The 25,067-nt window shown below is 40.8% G+C and overlaps 1 protein-coding gene across 1 annotated transcript in view; it reads left to right on the top strand.

The window, feature by feature from the left end:
* LOC134428602 (heat shock factor protein 1-like) overlaps positions 1–25,067 on the top strand; it is a 64,174-nt gene that overhangs the window by 15,382 nt on the left and 23,725 nt on the right. Inside the window, exons 5-8 of the mRNA XM_063175436.1 lie at positions 11,298–11,373; positions 12,333–12,394; positions 15,978–16,068; positions 21,462–21,598. Of these exons, the coding sequence (XP_063031506.1) occupies positions 11,298–11,373; positions 12,333–12,394; positions 15,978–16,068; positions 21,462–21,598 (366 nt within the window). The remainder of the gene's footprint in view (positions 1–11,297; positions 11,374–12,332; positions 12,395–15,977; positions 16,069–21,461; positions 21,599–25,067) is intronic.

Here is a 25,067-nt window from a genome sequence, read left to right as displayed (position 1 = left end):
ATCCAGAAATAAGTCCAGGAATAAACCTAGGAATTGGGGAAAAAATCTGGAAGAAATCCTGGTGTAAATGCGGCAATAAATCTGGGATGGCGATGGAATGTGGCAATGGCAGCAGCAGGACAGGCTGGACTCGAGGCTGGTGGCCATGAAACTGTGAGGAGAAAATGGGATAAATCTGGGAATAAAGTCTGGAATAACCTCAAAAATCTGGGAGAAATCCAGGGATAAATCTGGAATAATTGTGGGAATAAATGCGGGAATGTGGGGATGGAATGTGGGGATGGCAGCAGCACAGGCTGGATTTGCGGCTGCTGGCCATGAAACAGTGAGGAAAAGTGGGATAAAAATGGGAATAAATCCAGAAATCTGGGAATTAAATATGGGAATGAACCCAGAAATCTGGGAATTAAATCTGGGAATGATCCCAGGAATCTGGGCATAAACACCCGGGAATGTGGGGATGGAATGTGGGGGATGGCAGCAGCACAGGGCTGGACTCACGGCTGCTGGCCGTGAAACTGTGAGGAGAAAATAGGAATAATTCTGGGAATAAATCCAGAAATCTGGGAATTAAATCGGGGAATGAACCCAGAAATCTGGGAATTAAATATAGAAATAAATCTGGGAATAATTGTGGAATAAATGCGGGAATGTGGGGATGGAATGTGGGGGATGGCAGCAGGACAGCCTGGACTCACGGCTGCTGGCCATGAAACTGTGAGGAGGAAAAACTGGGAATAAAAACTGGGAATTGGGAATAATCTGGGAATAACACGTGGGAATAAACCCAGAAATAAATCCGGGTATGACCCCCGGAATCTGGGAGTGAACAGTGGGAATGTGGGGATGGGGGTCAAGCAGGACGGGCTGCACTCACGGAACTGTGAGGAAAAGTGGGAATAAAAATTGGGAATAACATCTGGGAATAAAACCTGGGAATAACATCTGGGAATAAATCCAGGAATAAGTCTGAGAAGTGGGAATAAGTCAGGGAATTAAATTGGGAATAAATAGAGGAATAAATCTGGGAGTCAACACCCAGGAATGCGGGAGGGGAATCCAGAAATCTGGGGATGGGATCTGGGAACGACTCCAGGAATCTGGGAATGAACACCTGGAAAAGTCACAGGAATTTAGGGATGGAATGTGGGAACGATTCCAGAAATCTGGGAATAAACACCTGGGAATCTGGGAATGGAATCCAGGAATAAACCCTGGGAATCTGGGAATGGAATCTGGGAATTGGGAATGGAATCCAGGAATAAACCCTGGGAATGTGGTAACGGAAGCCAGGAATAAATCCTGGAATCTGGGAATGGAATCTGGGAATAAAATCTGGGAATAAACCTCAGGAATGTGGGAATGGAATCTGGGAATAAAATCCTGGGAATCTGGGAATGGAATCTGGGAATTGGGAATGGAATCCAGGGAAAACCCCTGGGAATCTGGGAATGGAATCTGAGAATAAACCTTGGAATCTGGGAACAGGAACCAGGAATAAAAGCAGGGATTTGGGGATGGGATCTGGAATAAATCATTGGAATGTGGGAATGGAATTGAGCATAAAAGCTGGGAGTCTGGGAATGGAATTTGGGAATAAACCCTGGGAACCAGGGAATGGAAGGTGGGAATGAAAGCTGGGAATAAACATTGGGAATCTGGGAATGGAACCCAGGAACAAACATTGGGAAGCTGGGGAAAAACCCTGGAATGTGGGAATGGAATCTGGGAATAAATCCCGGGAATCGGGGAACAGAATTTGGGAATCTCAGAATGGAATGCAGAAATAAAAACTTGGGAATCTGGGAATGGAATCTGGGAATAAAACCCCGGAAATGTGGGGGTGGAACTTGGGAACAAATCCTGGAATCTGGGCATGAACCCTGGGAATAACCCTGGGAATCTGGGAATGGAATCTGGGAATAAACTTTGGGAATGTGGGAATGAAATCCGGAAATAAACCCCAGAATTTGGGAATAGGATCCAGGAATAACTCCCCGGGAATTGGGAATGAAGCCTGGAAAGGAAATCTGGGAATAAGAACTGGGAATAAAAATGGGAAATTGGGAATGAAATGTGGGAAGAGCTGCCAGAAAGTCTGGGAATAAAGGCCAGAAATCTGGGAATGAAATCTGGGAATAAACACAGGAATTTGGGGATAAAAATTGGGAATAAACAGAGAGATAAAGGCGATAAAACTTGGGAATAAACTGAGGGAATTACGGCCGAGAATCCAGGAATGAAACCTGGAAAAAACGACCCCAAAATCTGGGATTTCCCTTTCCCTGACCCACAAATCCTGCTGTTCCCCCCACCTCTCATATCCCAAATCCCATTTTTTGGGATCAGCTGCCGAGCGGGGCCATCCCAGAACCCCTGGGCATCGGTGGCTCCTTCATCCCCGTAACGACCCCGTGGGGAGAATCCCATAAAATCCCAATAAAACCCCATAAATCCTTTCATTGCCTCCCTGTCCCGACTGCCACCCCAAAAATCCCTGCGGGGCTTTTTCCCAGCTGCTCCCGCCCCGCTCCTTTATTTCCCATCCCTCGTCCGTGCCGGCTCAGCTGCCATCCCAATCCCAAAAATTCCCTCGGATTTGGGTGGGCTCAGGGCTCAGCTGCCATCCCCAATCCCAAAAATTCCTTTGGGATTTGGGGTGGGGTCAGGCCTCAGCTGCCATCCCAATCCCAAAAATTCCCTCGGGATTTGGGGTGGGGTCTGGGCTCAGCTGCCATCCCAATCCCAAAAATTCCTTTGGGATTTGGGGTGGGCTCAGGCCTCAGCTGCCATCCCAATCCCGAAATTCCCTCGGGATTTGGGGTGGGCTCAGGCCTCAGCTGCCATCCCAATCCCGAAATTCCCTCGGGATTTGGGGTTTTGCCGTTGCCAGCTATGCCGAGGTTTTTTCCGGGTTTTTTTTGGGTTTTGGCCGTGTCCCCGGGGCCGGGGGCAGGTGTGGGGATGGGTTTGGATTAATTGGGAATTCTGACCCCAAACCCCTGCGGGGGAATGGGGAGGGGGAGGGGGAGTGTGGGGAAAATGGGATGTGTGGGAAATGTGGATGAGTGGGAATTGTTGGATATAGGGATAAATGGGATAGAAGGGCTAAAAGGGAATAGGGGATGTAGGGATATGTGGGAATATGGGATAAACGGGATATATGGGGTAAATGGGATATATGGGATATAGGGGATAAATGGGATGTATGGGATAAATGGGATATAGGGGATAAATGGAATATATGGGATAAATGGGATAGTATGGGATATATGGGATAAATTGGAATAAATGGGAAAAATGGGATATAAGGGATAAATGGGATATATGGGAAAATGGGATAAATGGGATATATGGGATAAATGCAATATAAAGGGTAAATGGGATATATGGGAATATGGGATAAATGGGATATATGGGATAAATGGGATGGATGGGATAAATAGGATATATGGGATATATGGGAAAATGGGATATATGGGATAAATAGGATATATGGGATGAATGGGATGAATGAGATATATGGGAATATGGATAAATGGGATATATGGGAATATGGAATATATGGGATAAATGGGGTATATGGGATATACTGGGATAAAATACAATATAAAGGGTAAATGGGATAAATGGGATATATGGGATAAATGGGATATATGGGATAAATGGGATATATGGATAAATGGGATATATGGGATAAATTGGATATATGGGATATATGGGATAAATGGGATATATGGGATAAATGGGATATATGGATGAATGGGATGAATGAGATATATGGGATAAATGGGATATATGGGATACATGGGATATATGGGAAAATTGGATAAATGGGATATAAGGGATAAACAGGATAAATGGGATAAATGCGATATATGGGAATATGGAATATATGGGATAAATGGGGTATATGGGATAAATGCAATATAAAGGGTAAATGGGATATATGGGAATATGGGATAAATGGGATATATGGGATATATGGGATAAATAGGATATATGGGATAAATACGATGAATGAGATATATGGAATATGGGATATATGGGAATATGGGATATATGGGATAAATGGCATAAATGGGATAAATGGGATATAAGGGATAAATGGGATATATGGGATAAATAGGATATATGGGATAAATGGGATGAATGAGATATATGGAAAATGGGATGTATGAGATAAATGCAATATAAAGGGGTAAATGGAATATATGGGGATATGGGATAAATGGGATATAGGGAATGTGGCATAAATGGGATATATGGGATATATGGGACAAATGTAATTAAGGAATAAATGGGAAAAATGGGAATATGGGATGTGTGGGATAAATAGGAATAAGGGATAAATGGGATATAGGGGATAAATGGGAATATGGGAAAATGGGATAAATGGGATATAGGATATATGGGGAAAATGGGAATATGGGATATTATGGGATAAATAGTAATAAGGGATAGATGGGATATAGGGGATAAATGGGATATAGGGGATAAATGGGATAATGGGATAAATGGGAATAACGGAAAAATGGGATATATGGGATATAGGATATATGGGGAAAATGGGAATGTGGGATCTATGGGATCTATGGGGATATGGGTGAAATGGCATGTATGGAAATATGGGATAAATGGGATAGATGGAATATGTGGGAATATGGGATAAATGGGATAAATGGGATAAATGGGATATATGGATAAATGGGATATATGGGATAAATGGGGTAAATGGGATAAATGGGATATCTGGATAAATGGGATATCTGGGATAAATGCAATATAAAGGGTAAATGGGATATATGGGATGTATGGGATAAATGGGATATCTGGGATAAATGGGATGTATGGGATAAATGGGATATCTGGGATAAATGGGATATATGGGATAAATGGGATATATATAGGATAATGAGATATATGGGATAAATGGGAATATGGGATAAATGGGATATAAGGGATAAATGGGATATATGGGAGAAATAGGATATATGGGAGAAATAGGGTGAATGAGATATATGGGAATATGGGATATATGGGATAAATGGGATATATGGGATAAATGGGATAAATGGGATATATGGGAAAATGGGATATCTGGGATAAATGGGATATATGGGATAAATGGGATAAATTTGGTATAATGGGAATAGTGGGAAAATGGGATCTATGAGATACGTGGGATATATGGGATCAATGGGATATATGGAAATAGTGGGGAAAATGGGATAAGTAGGATGTATGGAAATCGTGGGATAAATGGGTTATATGGGAATAGTGGGAATGGGAGAAATGGGAAAATGGGACAAATGGGATAGATGGGAACATGGGATATATGTGAATATGGGATATAAAGGATAAGTGGGTTAAATAGGATGTATGGGAATAGATGGGTAAAATGGGATCAAGGAGAATGGGAACAGGGATAGCAATAGGATAAATGGGAATAATGGGATATGTGGGTGTGAGGAAAATGGTTTATGTGAGATATATGGGATAAATGGGAATGGGAACAGGGACAGCAATAGGATAAATGGGAATAATGGGATATATGGGTGTGAGGAAAATGGTTCATGTGAGATATATGGGGATAAATGGGATATATGGGATATATGGGAGTGAGAAAATGGTTTATGTGAGATATATGGGATAAATGGCAATGGAGGGTATATGGGATAAAGGGAATAAATGTAAATATGGAATAAATAGGAAAAATGGGAATACGGCATAAATGGGACATTTGGGATATATGGGATATGTTGGATAAATGGGAGGTATGGGAAAAAATTGAATGAATGGGATGTATGGGAAAAATGGGATAAATAAGAAAAAAATGAGATATATGGAATAAATTGGAAAATGGGAATATGACATTAATTGGAAAAATGGGAATAGCAGGGATAAATGGGAATAGCGGGGAATAATGGGATAAATGGGAATAGTGGGGAAAATGGGATCAATGAGAATGGGAACAGGGATAGCAATAGGATAAATGGGAATAATGGGATATGTGGGAGTGAGAAAATGGTTTATGTGAGATATATGGGATAAATGGGAATAGAGGGTATATGCGATAAATGTAAATATGGAATAAATAGGAAAAATGGGAATATGGCATAAATGGGACATTTGGGATATATGGGATACATTGGATAATGGGAGGTATGGGAAAAAATGAATGAATGGGATGTATGGAAAAATGGGATAAATAAGAAAATGAGATAGATAGAATAAATTGGAAAATGGGAATATGAGATTAATTGGATAAATGGGAATATGGGAAAAATGGGAATAGCAGGGAATAATGGGATAAATGGGAATAGTGGGGAAAATGGCATGTATGGGATAAATGGGATAAATGGGAAAAATGGAATATAAGTGATATATATGGGAATATGGGATATATGGGATAAATGGGATATATGGGATAAATGGGATATATGGGATAAATAGGATAAATGGGATATATGGGATAAATGGGATATATGGGTTAAATGGCATGTATGGAAATATGGGATAAATGGGACATATGGAATATATGGGAATATGGGGAAAATGGGATAAATTGGGTATATGGGAATAGTGGGAAAATGGGATATATGAGATATGTGGGATAAATGGGATATATGGGAATAGTGGCAAATGGGATAAGTGGGATGTATGGAAATCACGTGGGATAAATGGGATATATGGGAACAGTGGGAATGGGAGAAATGGAAGAAATGGGACAAATGGGATAGATGGGACACATGGGAACATGGGATATATGTGAATATGGGATATATGGGATAAATGGGATAAATTTGGTATATGGGAATAGTGGGAAAATGGGATCTATGAGACATGTGGGATATATGGGATCAGTGGGATATATGGGAATATTGGGGAACATGGGATAAGTGGGATGTATGGAAATCATGGGACAAATGGGATATATGGGAATAGGGGGAATGGGAGAAATGGGAAAAAGGGAAAAAGGGACAAATGGAATTGATGGGATAGATGGGATACATGGGATATATGGGAATATGGGATATAAAGGGTAAGTGGGTTAAATAGGATATATGGGAATAGTGGGTAAAATGGGATCAAGGAGAATGGGAACAGGGATAGCAATAGGATAAATGGGAACAATGGGATATATGGGAATGAGAAAATGGTTCATGTGAGATATATGGGATAAATGGGAATGGGAACAGGGATAGCAATAGGATAAATGGGAATAATGGGATATGTGGGAGTGAGAAAAATGGTTCATGTGAGATATATGGGATAAGTGGGAATGGGAACAGGGACAGCAATAGGATAAATGGGAACAATGGGATATGTGGGTGTGAGAAAATGGTTCATGTGAGATATATGGGATAAATGGCAATATAGGGTATATGGGATAAATGGGATAAATGTAGATATGAATAAATAGGAAAAATGGGAAATATGGCATAAAGGGAAAATTGGGATATATGGGATACATTGGATAAATGGGAGGTATGGGAAAATTGAATGAATGGAATGTATGGGAAAAATGGGATATATAAGAAAAATGACATAGATAGAATAAATTGGAAAATGGGAATATGAGATTAATTGGATAAATGGGAATATGGGAAAAATGGGAATAGCAGCGAATAATGGGATAAATGGGAATAGTGGGGAAAGTGGCATATATGGGATAAATGAGATAAATGGGATAAATGGGAAAAATGGGAATATAAGTGAGATATATGGGAATATGGGATAAATGGGAATATGGGATAAATGGGATATATAGGAATATGGGATAAATGAAAATACGGGATTTATGGGAAATATGGGATACAACAGATATATGGGAGTATGTGATATATTGGATAATTGAGATAAATTAGATAAATGGGATTAATGAGATATATGAGAATATGAGGCAAATAGGAATAATAGCAATATGGGAAAAATGGGAAACATTTTTCCCCCATTTCCATGGAATTTCCCCCCCCATTTCCCATGGAATTTTTTCCCATTTCCCCTGAATTTTTCCCCCATTCCCCACAGAATATTCCCCCCCAGGATGTTTCCCATGGAATTTTCTCCCCACTTCCCATGGAATATTTCCCCGGAATGTTTCCCCCCTATTCCCCACGGAATTTTCCATCCATTTCCCATGGAATTTTCCCCCATTCCCCACAGAACTTTTCCCTTATTTCCCTCAAACTTTCCCCCATTCCCCATGGAATTTTCCCTCTATTTCCCTGGAATTTTTCCCCATTTCCCCCAGAATTTTCTCCCCATTTCCTGTGGAATTTTGCCCTGTTTTACTTTAGTTTTTCTCCCCATTTCCATGGAATTTTCCCCCTAATATTCATGGACTTTTCTTCCCATTTCCTTGGAATTTTTCCTGGAATATTTTCCCCATTTCCCATGGAATATTTCCCCTTTTTTCCTGAAATTTTCTCTCCATTTCCCACAAAATTTTTCCCCTATTTCCCATGGAATTTCACCCCATTTCCCGTGGAATTTTCTTCCCATTTCCCACGGAATATTTTCCCATTTCCCCTGGAATATTTCCCCATTTTCAATGGAATATTTCCCCATTTTCAATGGAATATTTCCCCGTTCTCCATGGATTTTTTTCTCCTATTTCCAATGGAATATTTCCCCCTATTTCCCTGGAATTTCTCCTGTTTCCCCTGGAATTTCCCCCCATTCCCATAGAATATTTTCCCCATTTCCCATGAAATTTTCCCCATTTCCCATGGAATTTTCCCCATTCCCATGGAATTTTTTTTCCAATTCCCATGGAATATTTCCCCGTTCTCCATGGATTTTTTCTTCTATTATTTCCAATGGAATATTTGCCCCTATTTCCCTGGAATTTCTCCTGTTTCCTCTGGAATTTCCCCCCCCCCCCCATTCCCATAGAATATTTTCTCCCATTTCCCATGGAATTTTCTCCCCATTTCCCATGGAATATTTGCCCATTCCCTGGAATTTTCCCTGGAATGTTTCCCCCTATTTCCCACGGAATTTCCCCCCCATTTCCCACAGAACTTTTCCCCCATTTCCCCCAGAATTTTTCCCCCAATTCCCTGGAATTTCCCCCTGATTCCCATGAAATATTTCCCCATTTCCCATGGAATTTTTTCCCATTCTCCATGGAATTTTTTCCCCATTTCCCACAGAATTTTCCCCATTTCCCTGGAGTTTTCCCTGGAATATTTCCCCCATTCCCCTGGAATTTTCCATGGAATATTTTCCCCATTTCCATGAAACTTCACCTGGAATTTTTCCCCCATTCCCCCCAGAATTTTTCTCTTATTTCCCTCAAATTTTCCCCATTCCCCACAGAATTTTCCTCCAATTTCCCTGGAATTTTCTCCCCCTTTCCATGGAATATTTCCCCCCATTTCCCATGGAATTTTCCCTGTAATATTTTCCTCATTCCCCTGGATTCCATTCCATTTCCCATTATTCCATTCCCATTTCCCGTGGAATTTTCTCCCCATTTCCAATGGAATTTTCCCCCATTCCCCATGGAATATTTTCCCCCTTTTACTGAATTTTCTCCCCATTTCCCCTGTCATTTTTACCCATTTCCCTGGAATTTCCCCCCCCATTTCCCATGGAATTTTCCCACCATTCCCCACAGATTTTTCCCCCATTTCCCATGGAATTTTTTCCCATTTCCCCTCGGATTTTTCCCCCATTTTCCCCGGGTTTTTTCCCCATTTTCCCAGAATTTTTGCCCCATTCCCCCTAGGATTTCCCCCCCATTTCCCGGGAATTTCCCCCCCATTTCCCATGGAATTTTTCCCGGATTTTTCCCCCATTCCCCACAGAATTTCCCCCCCATTTCCCATGGAATTTTTTCCCATTTTCCCCCGGATTTTCCCCCCATTTTCCCCATAATTTTTCCCTTATTTCCCCTCAAATTTTCCCCCATTTCCCATGGAATTTCTTCCCATTTTCCCCAGAATTTTTCCCTCATTCCCCCAGAGAATTTCCCCCATTTTCCTGGAATTTTTTCCCCCATTTCCCATGGAATTTTTTCCCATTTTCCCCGGATTTTTCCTCCATTTTCCCCAGAATTTTTCCCTTATTTCCCTCAAAATTTCCCTCAAATTTTCCCCCATTTCCCACGGAATCTTTTCCCATTCCCCATGGAATTTTGCCCCCCATTTCCCTGGAATTTTCCATGTAATATTTTTTCCCTGTTTCCCATTATTTCCCCCTATTTCCATGGAATTTTTTCCCATTCCCCCCAGAATTTTTCCCGCATTCTCCCCAGAATTTCCCCCCCGTTTCCCTGGAATTTTCTCCCCATTTCCCATGGAATTTTCCCACCATTCTCCAGAGAATTTTTCCCATTTCCCCCTGGATTTTTCCCCCGTTTCCCCCGGATTTTTCTCCCATTTTCCCCAGAATTTCCCCCATTTCCCATGGAATTTTCCCCATTTTCCCCCGGATTTCCCCCCTATTTCCCATGGAATTTTTTCCCATTCCCCCCAGAATTTTCCGACCATTTTCCCCTGGATTTTTCCCCCATTTTCCCCTGGATTTCCCCCCATTTCCCATGGAATTTTTTCCCATTCCCCCCAGATTTTTCCCCATTTCCCTGGAATTTTCTCCCCATTTCCCCTGTCATTTTTACCCCATTTCCCTGGAATTTTTCCCCCCATTTCCCATGGAATTTTCCCACCATTCCCCAGAGAATTTTTCCCCAATTTCCATGGAATTTTTTCCCATTTTCCCCAGAATTTTCCACCATTTCCCTGGAATTTCCCTCCCATTTCACATGGAATTTTTTCCCATTTTCCCCCGGGTTTTTTCCCCATTTTCCCCAGAATTTTTGCCCCATTCCCCCTAGAATTTCCCCCCATTTCCCATGGAATTTTCCTCCGTTTTTCCTGGATTTTTCCCCCATTCCCCACAGACCTTCCCTCCCATTTCCCATGGAATTTTTTCCTATTTTCACCCGGATTTTTCCCCCATTTTCCCCAGAATTTTTCCCTTATTTCCCTCAAATTTTCCCCCATTTCCATGGAATTTCTTCGCATTTTTCCCCCATTCCCCCCAGAATTTTCCCCACAGAATTTCTCCCCCATTTCCCATGGAATTTTTTCCCCCTTTCCCCCCCAATTTCCCTGGAATTTCCCCCCTATTTCCATGGAATTTTTTCCCATTTTCCCCCCAGAATTTCCCCCTATTTCCATGGAATTTTTTCCCATTTTCCCCAGAATTTCCCCCCAGAATTTCCCCCCATTTTCCCCCGTCTGTTCCATTCCCCGTTGTGAATTCTGTTTTTCCCCCCCCTGCAGTGAGAACGAGGCGCTGTGGCGCGAGGTGGCCGCGCTGCGCCAGAAGCACGCGCAGCAGCAGAAGGTCGTCAACAAGGTCAGTTCTGGGGAAATTCCCAAATTCCTGGGCGAGATTCCCACTTTTCCTGGGGAAATCCCAAATTGCAGCCTGTAAATCCCAAATTTCCAGGTGTAATTCCCAATTTTCCAGGGGAAATCCCAAATTTCAGCCTGTAAATCCCAAATTTCCGGGCGTAATTCCCACTTTTCTGGGGGTGATTCTTGCATTTCCAGGGGTAATTCCCACTTTTCCAGGGGAAATCCCAAATTTCAGCCTGTAAATCCCAAATTTCTGGGCGTAATTCCCAGTTTTCTGGGGGAAATCCCAAATTTCAACCTGTAAATCCCGAATTTCCAGGGGTAATTCCCACTTCTCCAGGGGAAAATTCCTCAATTTCTGGGGACATTCCCCAATTTTCCAGGGCAATTCCTGAATTTCCAGGCAGAATTCTCAGTTTTCTTGGGGTAATTCCCAAATTTCCCGAGGTAATTCCTGATTTTCCAGGGGTAATTCCCACTTTTCCTGGGGAAATCCCAAATTTCAGCGTGCAAATCCCAAATTTCCAGGTGTAATTCCCACTTTTCCTGGGGAAATCCCAAATTTCAGCCTGTAAATCCCAAATTTCTGGGCCTAATTCCCAGTTTTCCTGGGGAAATCCCAAATTTCAGCCTGTAAATCCCAAATTTCCGGGCGTAATTCCCACTTTTCTGGGGTGATTCTTGCATTTCCAGGGGTAATTCCCACTTTTCCAGGGGAAATCCCAAATTGCAGCCTGTAAATCCCAAATTTCCAGGCGTAATTCCCACTTTTCCTGGGGAAATCCCAAATTGCAGCCTGTAAATCCCAAATTTCCAGAGATAATTCCCAAATTTCCGGGGGAAATTCCTGTTTTTCCTGGAAAATTCTCAGGAAAATTCCCACTTTTCCAGGGCTAATTCCTGATTTTTTCCCAATTTTCCCCATTTTCCTGACATTTTCCCGTTTTGTCTCTGCAGCTGATCCAGTTCCTGATCTCCCTGGTGCAATCCAACCGGATCCTGGGCGTCAAGAGGAAAATGTGAGAGAAATTCCCAAAATCCCCCAAAAATCCCCCAAAAATCCCGAAAAAAATCCCAAAAACATGCCCCAAAATCCATCAAAAATCCCTCAAAAAATCCCCCAAAATCCCCCCAAAATCCCCATAAAAATCCCAAAAAAAATCCCCAAAAATCCCTCAAAAACCCCGCAAAAATCCCCCCAAAATACCCAAAAAATCCCCCAAAATCCCTCAAAAATCCCTCTAAAATCCCCCAAAATTCCCTTTAGAAGCCCCCCAAAATCCCCAAAAAATCCCCCAAAAATCCCCCAAAACTCCCTCCAAAATCCCCAAAAAATTCCCCAAAATCCCTCAAAATTCCCTTAAAAATCCCTTTAAAGCCCCCAAAAATCCCTCAAAACCCCCCCCAAAATCCCCAAAAAATCCCTTCAATATCCCCCAAAAATCCCTCAAAAAATTCCCCAAAAATCCCCCCAAAATCCCCCCAAAATCCCCAAAAAATCCCCCAAAATCCCTCAAAAATCCCTCAAAAAATCCCCCAAAAATCCCCCCAAAATAAAAAAATCACCCAAAAATCCCTCAAAAACCCCAAAAAATCCCCCCAAAATCCACAAAAAATCCCCCAAAAATCCCTCAAAAATCCCCCCAAAATCCCAAAAAAATCCCTCAAATCCCTCAAAAATCCATTTAAAATCCCCCAAAATTCCCTTTAAAAGCCCCCAAAATCCCTCAAAAATCCCCCCAAAATCCCATTAAAATCTCTCCAAAATCCCCCCAAAATTCCTCAAAATTTCCTCCAAAAAACCCCCCAAAAATCCCTAAAAAATCCCCTTGAAAAATCCCCCAAAAATCCCCCAAAATCCCCCAAAAAATCCCCCAAAAATCCCTTTAAAATCCCCCCAAAAATCCCCCAAATTCCCTCAAAAATCCCTTTAAAATCCCAAAAAAATCCCTCAAAAATCCCCCAAAATTTGGAATTTTGTCCCCGCAAATCCCCAACCTCCCAGATTTTGGGGGGAATTCCATCCCCTGCTCCTTTTCCCTGAATTTTCCAGGATTTTTTGGGAATTTTCCAATTTTTATTTGGAATTTCAACCCCTGATGCTTTTCCTTGGATTTCCCCCATTTTTTTGGGAATTCTCCTGGGGGTTTTTGGGGATTTTTTCCAATTTTTGTGGGGATTTTTCCCAAATTTTTTTGGGAATTCCATCCCCTGATCCTTTCCCCAGAATTTTTCCAGGATTTTTGGGGATTTTTCCTGAAATTATCTTGGGATTTTTCCTGGGGTTTTTTGGGAATTTTCCCAATTTTTATTTGGAATTTCATCCTGTGATGCTTTTCCCGGAATTTCTCCAGGATTTTTTGGGATTTTTCCTGGGGTTTTTGGGGAATTTTCCCAATTTTTATTTGGAATTTCATCCCCTCATCCTTTCTCAGAATTTCCCCATTTTTGGGATTTTTCCCAATATTTTTTAGGAATTCCATCCCCCTGATCCTTTTCCCAGATTTTTTCAAGAATTTTTCCAGAATTTTCCTGATTTTTTGGGGAATTTTCCTGATATTTTTGGGGAATTTCACCCCCTGATCCTTTCCCAGATTTCCCCATTTTTTGGGGAATTATCCCGGGTTTTTTTGGGAATTCTCTTGGGTTTTTTGGGATTTTTCCCGGGTTTTTTGGGAATTTTCCCAATTTTTATTTGGAATTTCACTCCCTGATCCTTTCCCAGAGTTTCCCATTTTTTGGAATTTTCCTGATATTTTTGGGGGAATTTCACCCCCTGATCCTTTCCCAGAATTTCCCCATTTTTTTGGGAATTCTCTTGGTTTTTTTGGGATTTTTTCCAATTTTTGTGGGGATTTTTCCCAATTTTTTTTGGGAATTCCATCCCCTGATCCTTTCCCAGAATTTCCCGGTGTTTTGGCATTTTTCCCGATATTTTTGGGATTTATCTCGGATTTCTTTGGGATTCCAGCCCCTGATCCTTTCCTAGAATTTCCCCATTGTTTTGGGAATTCTCCTGTTTTCTTTGGGTTTTTTTCCAATTTTTGTGGGGATTTTCCCAAATTTTTTTGGGAATTCCACCCCCCTGACCCTTTCCCAGAATTTCCCGGTTTTTTGGGATTTTTCCCGATATTTTTGGGATTTATCCCGGATTTCTTTGGGATTCCAGCCCGCTGATCCTTTCCAGAATTTCCCCATTTTTGGACATTTTTCCCAATTTTTTATTTGGGATTTCACCCCCTGATCCTTTCCCAGAATTTCCCCATTTTTGGGGGAATTATCCCGGGTTTTTTTGGGAATTCTCTCGTTTTTTTTGGGATTTTTCCTGGGTTTTTTGGGGAATTTTCCCAATTTTTATTTGGAATTTCATCCCCTCATCCTTTTCCGGGAATTTCCCCATTTTTTGGGATTTATCCTGGATTTCCTTTGGGATTGCAGCCCGCTGATCCTTTTCCAGACTTTCCCCATTTTTGGGATTTTTCCCGATTATTTTTTGGGATTTATCCCGGATTTCCTTTGGGATTCCATCCCCCTGATCCTTTCCCAGAATTTCCCCGTTGTTTGTGATTTTTCCTGATTATTTTTTGGGATTTATCCCGGATTTCCTTTGGGAATTCCAGTCCCCAGACCCTTTCCCAGAATTTCCCCATTTTTGGGCATTTTTCCCAATTTTTTATTTGGGATTTCACCCCCTGATCCTTTCCCAGAATTTCCCCATTTTGGGGGGAATTATCCTGAGATTTTTTGGGAATTCTCTCGGTTTTTTTGGGATTTTTCCTGGGTTTTTTGGGGAATTTTCCCAATTTTTATTTGGAATTTCATCCCCTCATCCTTTTCCGGGAATTTCCCCATTTTTTGGGATTTTTCCCGGATTTCTTTGGGATTGCAGCCCGCTGATCCTTTTCCAGACTTTCCCCATTTTTTGGGATTTTTCCCGATTATTTTTTGGGATTTATCCCGGATTTCTTTGGGATTCCATCCCCCTGATCCTTTCCCAGAATTTCCCGGTTTTTTGGGATTTTTCCCGATTATTTTTTGGGATTTATCCCGGATTTCCTTTGGGATTGCAGCCCGCTGATCCTTTCCCAGACTTTCCCCATTTTTTGGGAATTTTTCCCGATTATTTTTTGGGATTTATCCCGGATTTCCTTTGGGAATTCCAGCCCCCAGACCCTTTCCCAGAATTTGGGATTTTTCCCGATATTTTTGGGATTTATCCCGGATTTCCTTTGGGATTCCATCCCCTGATCCTTTCCCAGAATTTCCCCGTTGTTTGTGATTTTTCCTGATTATTTTTTGGGATTTATCCCGGATTTCCTTTGGGAATTCCATCCCCTGATCCTTTCCCAGAATTTCCCCATTTTTGGGGATTTTTCCCAATTTTTTATTTGGGATTTCATCCCCTGATCCTTTCCCAGAATTTCCCCATTTTTGGGGGAATTATCCCCGGGTTTTTTGGGAATTCTCCTGGGTTTTTTGAGGGATTTTTTTCCAATCTTTGTGGGGATTTTTCCCAATTTTTTATTTGGGATTTCACCCCTGATCCTTTCCCAGAATTTCCCCATTTTTTGGGATTTATCCCGGATTTCTTTGGGATTGCAGCCCGCTGATGCTGAACGACGGCGGCGCCGCCCACCCCGTGCCCAAGTACGGCCGGCAGTTCCTGGAGCACCACGGCAACTCCAATTATTCCGTGAGAATTCTAAAATTTATGGGATTTTAATGGGATTGAATGGGATTTAGTGGGATTGGGGTTTATTGGGATTTATTGGGATTGATTGGGAACTCGCTGGAGCACCACGGAAATTCCAATTATTCCGTGAGAATTCCTAAAATTTGTGGGATTTTAATGGGATTGATTGGGATTGATTGGGATTGATTGGGATTGATTGGGATTGATTGGGATTTAGTGAGATTGGGATTGATTGGGATTTATGGGAACTGGCTGGAGCACCACAGGAATTCCAATTATTCCGTGAGAATCCCTGGAATTTATGGGATTGCGGGGGATTTGGGGCATTTTAATGGGATTTAGTGGGATTCATTGGGATTTATTGGGATTTATTGGGATTTATTGGGAATGGGATTGGTGCGAATGTGATTGATTTGGATTCATTGGGATTGGAGTTTATTGGGATTTATTGGGATTTATTGAGATTTATTGGGATTGAGATTTATTGGGATTTATTTGGGTTTATTGGTATTTATTTGGATTGGGATTTATTGGGATTTAATGGGATTTAGTGAGATTGGGATTTATTGGGATTTATTGGGATTTATTGGGAACTCGCTGGAGCACCACAGGAATTCCAATTATTCCATGAGAATCCCCAAAATTTATGGGATTTGGGGGCATTTAGGGCATTTTAATGGATTTATTGGGATTTATTGGATTGGGATTCATTGGGATTGGGGTTTATTGGGATTTATTGAGATTGGAGTTTATTGGGATTGATTGGGATTGATTGGGAACTCGCTGGAGCACCACGGGAATTCCAATTATTCCGTGAGAAACCCCAACATTTATGGGAGTTTGAGGTTTATTATAGTGGGAATGGGATTTATTTGGATTGATTGGGATTGATTGGGATTTATTGGGATTTATTGGGAACTCGCTGGAGCACCAGGGATTTCCAATTATTCTGTGAGAATTCCAGGAATTTATGGGATCTATGGGATTATTATATTGGGAATGGGATTGATTGGGATTTGTTGGGATTGGGATTGGTGGGAATGGGATTGATTTGGATTCATTGGGATTGGGATTGATTGGGATTCATTGGGATTGGGATTAGTTATTGGGATTTAGTGAGATTGGGATTCATTGGGATTGGGATTGATTTGGATTGATTGGGATTTGTTGGGATTTGTTGGGATTGGGATTTATTGGGATTTATTGGGAACTCCCTGGAGCACCACGGGAACGCCAATTACGCCGTGAGAATTCCTAAAATTTATGGGATTATTATATTGGGAATGGGATTGATTGGGATTTATTGGGATTGGGATTTATTGGGATCTATTGGGAACTCGCTGGAGCACTACGGAAATTCCAATTATTCCGTGAGAATTCCAACATTTATGGGATTTTAATGGGATTGATTGGGATTTATTGAGATTTATTGGGATTTATTGGGATTTATTTGGGAACTCCCTGGAGCACCACGGGAATTCCAATTATTCTGTGAGAATCCCTGGAATTTATGGGATTTGGGGGTTTATTATATTGGGATTGGGATTTATTGGGATTTATTGGGATTGATTGGGAACTCGCTGGAGCACCACGGAAATTCCAATTATTCCGTGAGAGTTCCCAACATTCATGGATTTAGGGATTTAGGGGATTTTAATGGGATTTATTGGGATTTAGTGGGATTTATTGGGATTTAACAGGATTTAGTGAGGTTGGGATTTATTGGGATTAATTGATATTTATTGGGATTTATTGGGAACTCCCTGAAGTACCACAGGAATTCCAATTATTCCATGAGAATTCCCAACATTTATGGGATTGTGGGGGATTTAAGGGATTTTAATGGGATTTATTGGGGTTGATTGGGATTTATTGAGAATGGGATCCATTGAGAATGGGATTTATTGGGATTTATTGGGACTTAGTGAGATTGGGATTCATTGGGATTGGAGTTTATTGGGATTTATTGGGATTTATTTGGATTGAGATTTATTGGGATTTATTGGGATTGGGACTTGTTGGGATTTTTTGGGAATGGGATTTATGGGGATTTATTTCGATCGGGATTTTTTGGTAACGGGATTTACTGGGATTTATTTGGATCAGGATTTTTTGGGATTTATTGGCAATGGGATTTGTGGGATTGGGATTTATTGCGATTCATTTGGGTTTGTTGGGATTTATTGGGATTTTTTGGGATTTATTAGGAATGGGCTTTTTTGGGAATGGGATTTATTGGGATTTATTTGGAATGGGATTGATTGGGATTTATTGGGATTTAATGGGATTTAGTGAGATTGGGATTGATTGGGATTTATTTGGATTGGGATTTGTGGGGTTGAGATTTTTGGGCCTGGGCTCAGGGCTGGGATAGGATGGGATTTATTGGGATCAAGGGTGATTGGGATTGGGATTTTTCTGGGAATGGGATTTTTTTGGGAATGGGATTTGATTTGGGATTGATTGGGAATGGGATTTATTGGGATTTATTTGGAATGGGATTTATTGGGAATGGGATTTATTGGGATTTATTGGGATTTATTGGGATTGGGATTTATTGGAGTGGGATTGCTTGGGATTTATTTGGATTGGGATTTGTGGGGTTGAGATTTTTGGGACTGGACTCAGGGCTGGGATAGGATGGGATTTATTGGGATCAAGGGTGATTGGGATTGGGATTTTTCTGGGAATGGGATTTTTTTGGAATGGGATTTATTGGGATTTATTGGGAATGGGATTTATTGGGATTTATTTGGAATGGGATTTATTGGGAATGGGATTTATTGGGATTTATTGGGATTGGGATTTATTGGGAATGGGATTTTTTGGGATTTATTGGGATTTATTGGGAATGGGATTTATTGGGATTTATTTGGAATGGGATTTATTGGGAATGGGATTTATTGGGATTTATTGGGATTGGGATTTATTGGGAATGGGATTTTTTGGGATTTATTGGGATTTATTGGGATTGGGATTTATTGGGAATGGGATTTTTTGGGATTTATTGGGATTTATTGGGATTGGGATTTATTGGGAATGGGATTTTTTGGGATTTATTTGGATTGGGATTTGTGGGGTTGAGATTTTTGGGCCTGGGCTCAGGGCTGGGATGTGATGGGATTTATTGGGATCAAGGGTGATTGGGATTGGGATTTTTCTGGGAATGGGATTTTTTTGGGAATGGGATTTATTGGGATTTATTGGCAATGGGATTTATTGGGATTTATTTGGAATGGGATTTATTGGGAATGGAATTTATTGGGATTTATTGGGAGTGGGATTTATTTGGAATGGATTTATTGGGATTTATTGGGATTGGGATTTATTGGGATTGGGATTTATTTGGAATGGGATTTATTGCGAATGGAATTTATTGGGATTTATTGGTAGTGGGATTTATTGGGAATGGGATTTATTGGGATTTATTGGGATTGGGATTTATTGGGAGTGGGATTTATTGGGATTTATTTGGATTGGGATTTGTGGGGTTGAGATTTTGGGCCTGGGCTCAGGGCTGGGATGTGATGGGATTTATTGGGATCAAGGTTGATTGGGATTGGGATTTTTCTGGGAATGGGATTTTTTTGGGAATGGGATTTATTGGATTTATTGGGATTGGGATTTATTGGAATGGAATTTATTGGGATTTATTGGGAGTGGGATTTATTTGGAATGGGATTTATTGGGATTTATTGGATTGGGATTTATTGGGAATGGATTTTTTGGGATTTATTGGGATTGGGATTTATTTGGAATGGGATTTATTGGGAATGGAATTTATTGGGATTTATTGGTAGTGGGATTTATTTGGAATGGGATTTATTGGGATTTATTGGGATTGGGATTTATTGGGAATGGGATTTTTTGGGATTTATTTGGATTGGGATTTGTGGGGTTGAGATTTTTGGGCCTGGGCTCAGGGCTGGGATAGGATGGGATTTATTGGGATCAAGGGTGATTGGGATTGGGATTTTTCTGGAATGGGATTTTTTGGGATTGGGATTGATTGGCATTGGGATTCAGTGGGATTGATTGGGATTGGGATTTGTGGAATTGGGATTTATTGGGATTGGGATTTGGTGGGATCGGGATTTATTGGGAATGGGATTTATTGGGATTTATAGGGAATGGTATTTATTGGGATTTATTGGGATTGGGATTTGTGGAATTGGGATTTATTGGAAGGGGATTTGTGGGATCAGGATTTATTTGGATTGGGGTTTATTGGGTTTTATTGGCATTGGGATTTGTGGCATTTGGATTTATTGCGATTCATTGGGGTTTATTGGATTGGGATTTATTGGGATTTTTTGGATTTTTTGGGAATGGGATTTAGTGGGATTTATTGGGACTTATTGTGATTTATTGGGAATGGGATTTATTTGGATTGGGATTTATCTGGACTGGGATTTTTGGTATTTTCTGAGAATGGGATTATTGGGATTTTTTTCCATCAGGATTTTTTGGGAATGGGATTTATTGGGATTTACTGGGATTTTTTGGGAATGGGATTTATTGGGGTTTATTGGGATTTTCTGGGAATGGGATTATTGGGATTTATTTGGCTGGGGATTTTTTGGGAATGGGATTTAGTGGGATTTATTTGGATTGGGATTTTTTGGGAATGGGATTTATTGGATTGGGGTTTATTTGGGAATGGGATTTATTGGGATTGGGGTTTATTTGGATTGGGGTTTATTGGGTTTTATTGGCATTGGGATTTGTGGGATTTGGATTTATTGCGATTCATTGGGATTTATTGGGATTGGGATTTATTGGGATTTTTTGGAATGGGATTTAGTGGGATTTATTAGGGTTGGGATATATTGGGATTGGGATTTAGTGGATTTATTGGGATTGGGATTTATTGGGATTGGGGTTTATTGGGATTTTTTGGGAATGGGATTTAGTGGGATTTATTTGGCTGGGGATTTTTTGGGAATGGATTATTGAGATTTATTTGGCTGGGGATTTTTCGAGAATGGGATTTAGTGGGATTGGGATTTATTAGGATTTTCTGGGAATGGGATTATTGGGGTTTATTTGGCTCGGGATTTTTTGGGAATGCGATTCATTGGGATTTATTGGGATTTATTGGCAATGTGATTTAGTGGGATTTATTAGGGTTGGGATATATTGGCATTGGGATTTATTGGGAATGGGATTATTGAGATTTATTTGGCTGGGGATTTTTTGGGAATGGGATTTATTGGGATTTATTGGGGTTTATTTGGCTGGGGCTTCTCTGGGAATGGGATTATTGGGATTTGTTTGGCTGGGGATTTTTTGGGAATGGGATTTATTGGGGTTTATTGGGACTGGTATTTGTGGCATTTCCTGTCCCATTCCCATTCCCGTTCCCGTTCCCATTCCCGTTGTTTCCGCCCCAGGCCCCGGCGCCGGCGCTGTCGGGCCCGGCTCTGCTGGCGGCGGATCCCGGCGCCCCCTGCGGGCCGATCATCGCCGACGTCACCGAGCTGCCCCCGTCCAGCCCCGAGGCCTCCCCGCGAGGCAGCCTGGACGGCAGGTGGGGACGGATCCCAAAATCCCTGGGAATGGGGTCCCCAAAATCCCTGGGAATGGGGAGGGAGCCTGGACGGCAGGTGGGGATGGATCCCCAAAATTCCATGGGAATGGGGTCCCCAAAATCCCCTGGGAGAGAATTCCTTAAATTCCGTGGGAATGGGGAGGCAGCCTGGACGGCAGGTGGGGACGGATCCCCAAAATTCCCTGGGAGAGAATTCCCAAAACTCCCTGGGAGAGAATTCCAAAATTCCCTGGGGATGGGGGAGGGAGCCTGGACGGCAGGTGGGGACAATCCCCAAAATTCCTGGGAATGGGGAGGTGGGGATGGATTCCCAAAAATTCCATGGGAGAGAATTCCTGGAATTCCCTGGGAATGGGAGCCCAAAAATTCCCTGGAATGGGGGAGGGAGCCTGGACAGGAGGGTGGGGACAATTCCCAAAATTCCCTGGGAGAGAATTCCCAAAATTCCCTGGGAATGGGGTCCTGAAATTCCCTGGGAATGGGGGAGGTGGGGGTGGATTCCCAAAAATTCCATGGGAGAGAATTCCTGAATTCCATGGGAATGGGAGCCCAAAAATTCCCTGGGAATGGGGGAGGGGGCCTGGCTGGAAGGTGGAGAAAATTCCTGAAATTCCCTGGGAATGGGGAGGGAGGCTGGGCTTTTCCCATTGCTCATTCCCATTTTCCTCATTCCCATTTTTCCCACTTCCCTCATTGCCCATTTCCCCCGTTCCGCTTTCCCCCTTTCCCATTTTTCCCCATTCCCATTTCCCCATTTCCCCATTCCCATTTTTCCTATTCCCCATTCCCATTTTTCCCATTATTTCCTGCGTTTTCCCCATTCCCATTCCCCATTCCCATTTCCCCATTCCCATTTTTCCTGTTCCCTCTTCCCATTTTCGCCCATTTCTCCCATTCCCGTTTTCCCATTATTCCCATTATTCCCATTTTCCCCATTCCCATTCCCCATTCCCATTTCTCCCATTCCCATTTTCCCATTATTTTCCCCATTTTCCCCATTCCATTTTTCACATTCCTGTTTTTTCCCATTTTTCCCCATTCCCATTTTCGCCATTTCTCCCATTCCCATTTTCCCCGTTCCCATTCCCCATTCTCAATTTCCCCATTCCCATTTTTCCCATTATTTTCCCCATTTCCCCCATTCCCATTTCCCCCATTCCCATTTCCCCCATTCCCTATTCCCATTTTCGCCGTTTCTCCCATTCCCATTATTCCCATTATTCCCATTATTCCCATTTTCCCCATTCTCATTTTCCCATTTTCCCCATTCCATTCCCCATTCTCAATTTCCCTATTCCCATTTTCCCATTTTCCCCTTTATTCCCATTTTCCCATTTTTCCCCGTTCCCATTCCCCATTCTCAATTTCCCCATTCCCATTTTTCCCATTATTTTCACCATTTTCCCCATACCCATTTTTCACATTCCCATTTTCCCCATTCCCATTTTTCCATTTTCACATTAATTTCCCCATTATTTTTCCCATTTCCTTTCCTATTTCCCCCATTATTTTTCCCACTTTCCACATTCCTGTTTTTCCCATTTTTCCCCATTGCCATTTTCCCAATTTTTCCCATATTTCCCATTATTTTCCCCATTTTTGCCCAATATTTTTCCCATTATTTTTCCCATTGTTTTTCCCATTTCCTTTTCCATTATTTTTCCCACTTTCCCCATTCCCATTTTCCCATTTTTCCCATTATTTTCCCCATTTTTGCCCGATATTTTTCCCATTCTTTTTCCCATTATTTTTCCCACTTTTCCCATTCCCATTTTCCCCATTATTCCCATTATTTTTCCCATTCCCTTTTCCCATTATTTTCCCTATTTTTCCAATTATTTTTCCCACTTTTCCCATTTCCCCCATTATTTCTCCCAATATTTTCCTATTAATTTTCCCATTATTTTCCCATTATTTTCCCATTAATTTTCCCATTATTTTCCTCCTTATTTTTTCTCTTATTCTTCCATTATTTTCCCAATGTTTTTTTCCCATTTTTCCCATTATTTTCCCCATTTTCCCCCATTATTTTTCTCACTTTTCCCATTCCTATTTTCCCATTATTTTTTCCCATTTCCTTTCTTATTTTTCCCATTGTTTTTCCCATTGTTTTTTCCCATTAATTTTCCCATTATTTTCCCATCATTTTTCCCATTATTTTTCCCATCATTTTTCCCATCACTTTTCCCATTATTTTCCCATTTTCCTTCCTGTTTTTCTCATTTTTCCCCCCATTTTTTCCCATTATTTTTCCAGTTTTTCCCATTGTTTTCCCCTGACTTTTCCCCATTTTTCCCAGTATTTTTCCAAATATTTTTCCCGTTATTTTTCCCACTTTTCCCATTCCCACTTTTCCTATAATTTTTCCCATTATTTTCCCATTATTTCTCCCAATGTTTTTCCCATTATTTTTTCCAATTTTCCCATTATTTTTCCATTATTTTGCCTATAATTTTTCCCATTTTCCCCATCATTTTCCCCATTACTTTTTCCCATTATTTTCCCCATCATTTTCCCCATCTTCTCCATTTCCATTTTTCCAATTTTTCCCATTAATTTTCCCATTATTTTTTCAACTAATTTTCCCATTGTTTTTCCCATTTTTCCCATTAATTTTCCCATTAATTTTCTAATTTTCCCCCTTATTTTCCCCCTTATTTTTCCCATTTTCTCCATTTGCATTTTTCAAATTTTTCCCATTATTTTCCCTGCTATTTTCCCCGCTATTTTCCCATTATTTTTCCCTTTTTTTCCCATTATTTTCCCCATCACTTTTTCCCATTTTTTCCCATTATTTTCCCCATTATTTTTCTCATTATTTTTTCCCACTTTTCCCATTCCATTTTTCCCCATTTTCCCATTGTTTTTTCCGATTATTTTTCCATTATTTTCCCCATTATTATTCCCATTATTTTTCCCATTAATTTTCCCTTATTTTCCCATCATTTTTCCGATTATTTTTCCATTATTTTCCCATTTCCTTTCCCATTATTTTTCCCGCTTTTCCCATTTCCCATTTCTCCCATTCCCTCTTTTCCTGGTTTTCCCATTATTTTTCCATTATTTTCCCCATTATTTTTCCATTAATTTTCCAATTATTTTCCCTTTATTTTCCCCATTTTCCCATTAATTTTCCCATTATTTTCCCTTTATTTTTCCCTTTAATTTTTCCATTAGTTTCCCATTTTTGCCCTTATTTTCCCCATCATTTTTCCCATTTTCCCATTACTTTTTCCCATTATTTTTCCCATTTTGTCCAATTATTTTTCCCATTATTTTTCCCACTTTTCTCATTCCGATTTTTCCTATCATTTTCCCATTATTTTTCTCATTTTCTTTTCCCATTATTTTTCCATTTCCTTTCCTATTTTTCCCATTGTTTTTCCCATTATTTTTCCCATTCTTTTTCTCAATAATTTTTCCCATTAATATTCTAATTTTCCCCCTT

Source organism: Melospiza melodia, chromosome 1, assembly GCF_035770615.1.
Source record: "Melospiza melodia melodia isolate bMelMel2 chromosome 1, bMelMel2.pri, whole genome shotgun sequence".
Lineage (NCBI taxonomy): Eukaryota > Metazoa > Chordata > Aves > Passeriformes > Passerellidae > Melospiza > Melospiza melodia.
The sequence above is the reverse complement of the archived record's forward strand: the minus strand, read 5'-3'. Positions and strand labels throughout refer to the sequence as shown.